Raw genomic sequence first — 9,127 nt, forward strand, 5'->3', positions numbered from 1 at the left:
GATTAAAATAATTTTTTTGAACAATTTCTGGTTAAAACGAAAAAACTTTTCGAAAAGTAACTAAAAACGGCGTATTCTGGTCGGAAATAACAAACTTATGCAGAAATTTGAATAAAAACGCTTAATTTTAGACAATTTTTTGCTAAAAAATAAAAACACTTGTTGAAAGGTTACTAAAGACGGCTTATTCTGGCTCTAAACAATTATTTGTACACCATTTTGGATAAAAGCAGTTGATTTCTTGCTTTAAGTTGAAAAAACTTTAATAGAAGAGGTAGAAAACGGCTTATGCTAGCTAGAAATAACTGTTTACGCACCAGTCTAGCTGAAAATAATACATTTTAAGCAATTTCTTGCTTCAAAATAAGAAAACTCTCATAGAAGAGTCTGAAAACGGCTTTTTCTAGTCCAAAGGAACAGTTTCAGCAATATTCTAGATCAAAACCATTTATTTTAAATAATTTTTTTCTTAAAAAAAAAAATTCTTAGAAATGACTCAAAACGGCCGATTTTGGCCGGAACTTTTAATTTTGGATAATTTCTTAAAATTTCATTTTATGAAAATGAAAACACTGTTTGAGAAGTGAGAAAAAACGTTTTATTCTGGCTGTAAATAATGATTTATACACTATTTTGGATAAAAACAGTCGATTTCATGCTTTAACTCGAAAAAACTGTTATAAATGAGGTTGAAAACAGCTTATTCTAGCCAGAAATAACTGTTTACAAACCAGTCTAGATGAAAATGATACAATTTAAATAACTTCTTGGTTAAAAACGAAAACACTTTAATAGAAAAGCCAGAAAACGGCCTATTTTTGACTAAAAACAGCGATTTATGCACAATATTTCTAAAAAAAGAACGTTTTATTTCGAAAGATTTTTTGCTTTAAAACCAAAAACACACTAAAAGAGACTGCAAATGGCTTAATCTGGTCAAAAACAACAATTTGGGGTCGCAAATGAACGTAAAAACTTAAAATGAACTTAAAAGCGCAGCTGTTTTTTATTTTTCGAATTAGTAAGAAAAATACCGAATTATAAAAGAATTGGTTCGATTAATTTTCGGTTGAATTGACTTGTGATTTTGAAAATTCGCGTTGTTGAATAATATCACAGATCAATTTAAGTGAGCACTTATTTTAGTAAAAAATTGTAGTGATTAAGTATAATTTAGTAATTTGTAATTTGCGCCGACATCGGAACGGGAACGTAGAGGCGATATTTTGCGAGCTTTATCGTCAGATATTAAAATAACACATAAAACCGTTGCGGATGGAGCTTAATCCGACAACTATCGTTTTAACGTTGCCAGATAAATGCGAAACTGCTCGCTATAAGACTGTTATAAATTATTCCCGGTTCTCGTATCTCTTCCTCGCACTGCATGTGGGAGAAGAAAGAAGTCGGTGTCATCCAGAGAAAGTCGAAATAATGAAAAGCCCGATTGTCATGGAAATAGAGTCTCACAACTCTTGCGCTTCTATTTACATGTCTATACGTAGCACAATATTAAACGGCGAAAAATGCATCAGTTTTTGTCTCTCACCTGTTAAATCTAGTCGCGATTTATTGGCGTTTTAAACTACAAGACTGCAATAAATTTGTCTGTGCAGATTAGACTGTATACTTGTGAGATTTACGGCGGCTCTTATAATGGTTTAATAAAACCCTTTCAATTCAGATTTTATTAAAGTGTTTCGGTGCACTATAACTTTGCAAGTTGGATGCGTCGAGAGTTCATCTTCTTGCATGCAGCTAGCGAGAATCGATTGCGATAACTTTGCGTTTTGTTTCAATGTTGGCGATGTTGAGGCGCCAATTAATCTGCTTCGAAAACCGCAACTTGAAACAATTCGTGTTCATGACAGAAGAACTTGGAGCGGAAATTTATAATCCAATCGCTAAACCAACAAAATGAATGACACCAAACAGCCATTTCATTTTTGGAATTTTAAATTTTATTTTTAGTTTTTACCAAGTGAATTTTTCTTTATCGGAACTTAAAACCAGTCAAATTGTTTGCTACCTACAATCACAGTCACATTTTTAAAGTTTGAAATACGAGCGGGAAAAAGAAATACAAACTACTATAGAGACGGACGGGACACAAAAAACCTCATGTTTTTATCGTTAAATAATCGTTATAAAATTCTGTTAATTTAAAGGACACTAATTCCAACTATTATATTTGAAGTAAAAGGTGGAACCTGTAGAAACTTTTGAAACCACAAAATTCAAGAATAATTTATTTACTTTTTTACACATGAAGGATGGGACAAAAAATCTTGTGTGTAAAAATAGCTCTAAAAATTTATTCAGACAGGTTTTAATTATAATAGACTACAGCGTGCTCAAAAACTGGCGCACCAACTCAATGGTGTGTGGTAGAGAACTAGTTACATATAAAGGTAAAAATAGTAAAAAAATTCTTTTTATTAAAGTTATTGATAAATAACGGATTTTAGATAAATGATATCTGACAACGTTGTCTAACAGTCATGATCGCAATAGAATTTGAGCAACAATAAAAACACCTTTTTTTTAAAAACGGTTTCCTAGGAAATAATTCCCAGTGTTGCCACATCTACACATTGTGATTTTTTGGATAAATTTTAATTTTTTTAAATTAAAAAAACTGCTTAAATCTGATGGTAAATTTAAAAATAATTATTCATCGTTTTGTTACGGAAAGATTACCTGGCATGAAACATAAAAAAATAATTAAAACTAAAGAAGTTAACGCAATAGGTTTGTAGCTCTAAATTTTTTAAAATATAACTTCAGGAATTTTTTCAACATTTTTCTCGTAATCTACGCTTGCTTCTCAATAACGTACCACTGAGTTGGTGCGACAGTTTTTGAGCACCCTGTATAACAGTATTTTAAACAGTGGAAATTAAAAATTCTTTTGTTTAACAACGTAAGAAATAATAATATTTTATGTTTGCGATAACGGACGGGACAGCAAAAGTTATAAAGATAAAAAAGTAATGTTACTAATCAATTTACTTACCGATTTCTATCAAAACCAAAACCAAAAAAATTCTTTTCAAAAAATATTTAACACTGGTAATGCGTCAGTATACAGAGTGATTCTTTTATGCAATAAAATAAGTGGTTACTATTTCAAATTTCACACTTGTTGCCAATTTTTCGTAGTTCCGAAAATTCAGCCAATTTGAAAATAATTTAATTGAACTCTTAATATTACAAAATCTTAAAGCTCTAGTTATGTTAGAATATAAAAAATTTCTAATGTAAGCTCTAAAAAAATCAGCCTGAATTATGTTATTGCCTAAAAGTCATAATATGTAAATTTTTGAATCTCATGAATTACTTCAATTTAAATGATTATCCTCTCTCAAAAAGTTTCTTGTTGCAAAATACATTAAATACAGGGTGTCTCACCTAAAACTTTCTAGCCTGATATCTCAGATATTTGTTAACGGATTTTTATAAAATTTAAATTGCAGATATTCTAGAAGGTAAAGATTAAAATCTGATTAATGCAACAACTCAAGTCTTTAAAACGTAATTTTTTCATGCCTTTATAAAATGTTCAATCAGTTAAAACTTATATTAAAAAAATCATTGTAAATAAAAAATGCTGTAAGAAAATAACTCATTTCAAAAAATATTTTTTCCTTGGATCAGTCGAGCGATTTGGTTAATTTTTTGTGTAGGCATTTATTTTTCGAGTGGTAATGTGGCATTATTTTAGATAAATGAAACGTGTTTTAAAATTACATTTTTTAACTTGTGGTAATTTTTTGTTCCTGATTGAAAAACGACCTCTTAAAATATGTGCATTCTAAATTTGATAACAATCCGTTAACACAAGTAACTGGATATTAGGCTGGAAAGTCTTAGATGAGACACGCTGTATAAACCGTGTCGTGGATTATGAAAAAAACTTTACATTATATCAGGAGCGGATCCAAAAATTAATTTGGGGGGGAACACTTTCCAAGTTTTTTATAATAGTGACACGATTGAATAAAACTTTTAGTATCGGTATCTCAAAAATTTAATTTTTTTATTTTTTTTTAAATTCTGTACAAAATTTAAGTCAAAAATTTTTTTTATTCAATGCAAATTTAATTTTTTTTTGTATAAAACACTTTATATTTTGTGCATTTTTTGATATACGTAGTTGTTAATCATAATGTTTTTTTACTAGTAGATTTTGATATAAGTTTTTGAAATAATTGGTTCTCATTGACAAAAACAACAGAAAACATAACAACATAAAATATAACAGGCATTATTAATTTACATACAGTTATAAGTAATATAAATTTGTGGACGTAAAACGAATTTCTAAGCAACTTCTTTGTTTTACTTTTCGAGAATCTTTCTATAATATTTTATTAAATCACAATAATTTATTTCTATTATAAGAAAAAGTATTTCGTGTTTTTTGGACTATCATCTATCACTTAAAAGAATACAATCTTCTGGCAACGTTTCGATTTTAATTTAAACTTCTTCAGGCCCGCAATTGTTTTTAATGGACGGATTGAAGAATATTCAATTAGAATAGAAACGTGCATTTTTTAGTGATAAATTACATCAAACACCTTACCCTATACTTTACTTTCCTTATTAATTTATTTATAAATGTGCAATAAAAAACTTTAATGTGATTATTTAAAAAACATTTGTTAATTAGCCCAGTCAAATCAGACAAATCGGGGGGAAAATTCCTAGAAAGTTGGAATTTTTTTTAAAGCTTTCTTTACACTTGGGTAGACATATACCAAAAGTCTCCGTGGGAGGGGGGCAAGCTCGAGGAGGGGGAGGGGATTATAGCAGTTTTTTTGTTTTTTGCTTATATCTCGGAAACGGTTATTCCCATCAATTTTTATTTTCTTACCAAAATTGAAGCCGATAAAAGTATTTTTCTCCCTTATTTCCCGCTCTTAGCTTAGTTGGGAGACGCTTTGCACACACTATTTCAATATAAATACTCATAATATACTAATGTTTAATTATGCAGTGTCATGTGGGCACCAAATTTCAAAAGGTTATAGCTCGCTAGGACCATTTTGTAGGAAATTTTATCAGCTTCAATTTTGGTAAAGAGATAAAAATTGATAGGAGTAACCGTTTTCGAGATATAAACAAAAAACTAAAAAAAGACAGCTTTAGCCCCCTTCCCCTCTTCGAGCTCGCCCCCTACCTTTGAAAACTTATGTCTACTCAAGTGTAAAGGAAGCTTTTAAAAAAAATTCATTTCTCTAGGATTTTTTTCCAGCGATCGCCTTATTTTTGTCTAATTTGACTGGGCTTTTATATTTTTAAAAAATTAAAATTAATGTGGAGGGGGGCATAGCCCTCTGCTCCCTCCCCTGGATCCGCCTTTGCGTTATAATCAGTGTGAGGAAATTTTATGGGCGAAGATTAGTGCATGGGCGCGCGCTTGGAGTCAGATAAACCTTTAAATCGAAATGTTGTGGAACAGCTTGCATTGTTGATATAAGTTAGGAAAGAGTTAAAAAATGTTAAGACAAAGAATTTTTTGTTTCAACCCTCGCGAAGGGGCTGAAAAGACGTTTTAGTTAAAAATTTGCAAACACCTAAAATTGGACACATTTTGCGTTTACATACACATATCTTCCTTCTGGATAAAGCTAGAAACTCCGTTTTTTTTGCAAACAAATTTTCAATAAATGCAGATTTATACGTAGTTTAACAAGGTTGAGTTTTGATAAAGGGAAACCAAAAAAATACATTTTCTTGTAACGTTTCATAATTGTGTAGTGAAATTTTCGAGATGCGAGAAAGTTTTTTAATTTAAAAGATAGACTTCCACGTAATCGAGACGAAATAAAGCTAATACTTGAAATAAATTTTTGGTGCAAGAATCATTTCGTTATCTGTAAGACTCACCAAGTTATTGCAATTTAAAATTACTGCAAAATGCGCCTGAGGTGAAACCGAACCGTATTTCCCTCTGAAGCGTGTTCATCGCCTTTGATAACATTTCGAGAGCTAAAAATCGTAATTCGTAAATAATTAAAAAATAATTAATGTCACTTATCTATTAATATTATATCTTTACTTTTAACCGCCCTAACTCTATGTTAATTTGAATAATATCTAAAAAGTCAAAAGAACATTTTTATCTAATGTACTTATTTAAAAAGCATAAAAGTGACCCAGTAGAACTAAATTACGAAATTGCAATTCATTTCAAAGTATTCTTTGGTGTGACATTAATATTTTTTTAATTATTTACCATTTTTAGCCCTTGAAATGTTTTCAACCACACCACGTTTCAAAGGGAAATACGCTGCGATTTCACCCCGAACACATTTTGTAGGTAACTAAATAATCCTTCTTTAAAGTCCTTTTTAAAAAAATATACAAATCGTAACGTTTCTGACGAATCAACAATTGAAGTTACACGCTGGGGTACTTGGTCAGAAGCAAATGTCTAAAAATTTTAATCAATTAAAATCATTTGTTTATTGCTTTAAACGACAATGCACAAAGCATTAAATAATGTAAAACTTTAGTTTTTACAAATTTAGTTTCTCAACTTAATTTTATTGAAAACAATTTTTCAAATATTCCAACTACGATCAAATTTCTAGAAACGTAAAATTTAAAATTATCCATTACAGTTGAGAAATTTGAGTCTACGTTGATAGAGTTAAATTCTGTAGAATGGTCATTACAAAATAAATTAAATGCAAAAATTGACGCAGTTACTAGAAATCCCGATGTTCTAGTTTTAAAACAAATAGCGAATAATGTACCACCTTCGACATATTTTGCATTAGCACCAAACTTTTTATTTACTCCTGTAACCAGCTGTGATGTAGAAAGATCTTTTTCGAAATTCAAAGATATTTTAACCGCAAAACGGAATCAGTTTTCGATAATTTAGAAAGAATCACAGTTATTCAAACGTATTTCTCAGAGAAAATGATTAAAATATTTTTTTCTACAGCCGTCAAAAAATCGTGACATTTATGCATGGTTACCTATGCGCGAAGTTTGACGTTTTTTCACTGTGAAAAAATATTATTTTTTCACGGTTTCACAGTGAAAAAATAATATTTTTTAACTGTGCAGGCAACTCGATTTTTCAGATCATTTTGTTCCAACTTATTTCTGTTACAATTTTAGTAACACGAAAAGACATCAACAGCAACCGAAATGAAGAGACGGATCGATAATGAGAGGTAGTTTTAAAGGTTTTATAATTATACAGAACAATATTACAAAACAATAATAATAGATATTTACTTTGACATATGAAAATTAAATGTGCATGACGAAAACGTGCCCCCGTTTATCCCCAGAGGCCTGAGTGAAGACGCTTGTAAATGAAAGTTATTTTCGCCATTAAAAGAAGCCGATGTAGAAGGTTGAGTGATTTTGTTTTCTTCTGTGGAGGAAGAAGGTTGAATTTTATTGGCAATTTCAATTTTATTATTCAAAGAGTCCTCGATGTAACTTTCTGCCACTGTGCTGCTTCTCCAGCCCCCATGACGTTTAATTGAAATTAGATCACCTCCAGCATTCGCCAAAAGAGTGGCAGAGCTTCTTCTGAAGCAGTGACCAGTATATTTTTTAGGTTCGTCTTTGTTAAGCCACTTTGCAATCAAACTTGGTATCTCTCCGATTTTGTTAATTCCAACATTTTGATTCACACATTTTCCGTTGGTATACTTTAAAAATAAACGGTCACTAGTCGCCCGTGGAGGCCGCAAAGCTCTATATTTTCTGACAATTTCTATATTTTCTAAATTTGAAACAGTAAATATTCGTTCGCAGTGGGTTTTTGTATCAGGCACCTTCACAATTAAGACAGACTGTTTATCTTCTATGTCAGTTAGCTTCATTTTAACTAATTCTTCACGTCGAAGGGCTCCCGATATACCCAAAATTAGCACAGTCTATAAATAAAACGAGTTGTTTTGATTTGTATTACACTAATATGATAAGTTTACCTTCATCAGTAAATATATCTTGTCATCTGCTTCATTAATAAACTTGCTAATGTCTTCTTTGTCTAAAATTTGCGACTTCTTGCTTCTGTAACCTACGCTTTTGCTTTTCAGGTAGGGCACTAACTTCGGAAACTTACGTGTATCGATATTCTCTTTAACGTTTAAGGTGGCTTTCAACATCGCATAAAGGGCCCAGAGTGTTGGTGGCTTTAAGGTGGTAGACTTTTCTTCCAAATACGCCAACAAAACATTTTCCGTTACTTGATCAATCTTTTTCATAGAACACCACTGCCGAAACTGAAGATACGTTTTTTCGTACTGCGGTCTTGATTTAGCAGGCAAAAGATTCGACACTGCCGCGCTTGCAATTGCATCTATTTCGTTTTCGCTGCTAAAATCCATCACACTTCTTCAACAAAAATACCTATTGTGACAAATTTTTCGCAACTATCACTTTTATTTATCATCGTAACCATGCAAGCAACTCGATTTATCAGACCATTTTGTTCCAACTAATTTCTGTTACTTTTTTCTTCATCTGGAGGCTGTAGAAAAAACGTTGTTTGTATTTCGTGGCGAAATTCATGTTTTAATGGCGCCTTCGAATGTCTTTTAGGTCTCGACCTGGCGGTCTCGACTAAAATAACATTCTCAGGCGCCATTAAAAAAACACTCATTTCGCGCACTTAATACAAAAATTACTATTATTTAGTTTTTAATTTTAATTTCCACTGAATTAAAACGCAACATTTTCAAAATGTAGTAGTGACTTACGCTCCCCTGTATTAAACATCTTTATTGGTGTCCATGTAAGATTGAGGAAATGAAGTTATTTTTTAACGATTATGTCAAATTAGGTGCCTTGTCAGGGTTTGAACTAACCAAGCAGAAGCTGATATTAGCGACTATTTTAAAATTGTTTCAGAAAATAATCTCAACAAATATACCGCAGTCTTAATATTTTAGCGACTATTTTATTGCCACAATTTTTCTTGGGTACTCCGTAATTATAATAAAACAATAATATTTATGTTTTAATTAGATTTTTGTAAGCGACCGGTAACATTAATTGTATAAAGCCCAAGTAAACTACGCCAATGCACGCGCTGTAACGGACCATTTCATCGATAAATATGAACATCGCGAGAGCGCTACGACGA

At 31.2% G+C, this 9,127-nt stretch overlaps 1 protein-coding gene across 3 annotated transcripts; it reads right to left on the reverse strand.

Annotated features, from left to right (window-relative positions):
• Positions 1 to 7,197: 7,197 nt before the first annotated feature.
• On the reverse strand, positions 7,198 to 8,671 carry LOC135267233 (uncharacterized). 3 transcript variants are annotated; one of them, XR_010335609.1, is made up of 3 exons: positions 8,105 to 8,671; positions 7,968 to 8,052; positions 7,198 to 7,913 (listed from the first exon to the last, which is right to left on the reverse strand). XR_010335609.1 is itself a non-coding variant. In XM_064359319.1 (3 exons), exons 1-3 carry the CDS (start codon positions 8,367 to 8,369, stop codon positions 7,257 to 7,259), a joined length of 1,014 nt encoding a protein of 337 aa, XP_064215389.1. In that variant the 5' UTR covers positions 8,370 to 8,671; the 3' UTR covers positions 7,198 to 7,256. The 3 variants fall into 3 exon arrangements, 2 of the variants coding, with proteins under 2 accessions (XP_064215389.1, XP_064215386.1); XM_064359319.1 differs by having other exon boundaries at positions 7,968 to 8,059; XM_064359316.1 differs by having other exon boundaries at positions 7,968 to 8,671.
• Between the last annotated feature and the right edge of the window lie 456 nt (positions 8,672 to 9,127).

This window comes from Tribolium castaneum, chromosome 1, assembly GCF_031307605.1.
Source record: "Tribolium castaneum strain GA2 chromosome 1, icTriCast1.1, whole genome shotgun sequence".
Lineage (NCBI taxonomy): Eukaryota > Metazoa > Arthropoda > Insecta > Coleoptera > Tenebrionidae > Tribolium > Tribolium castaneum.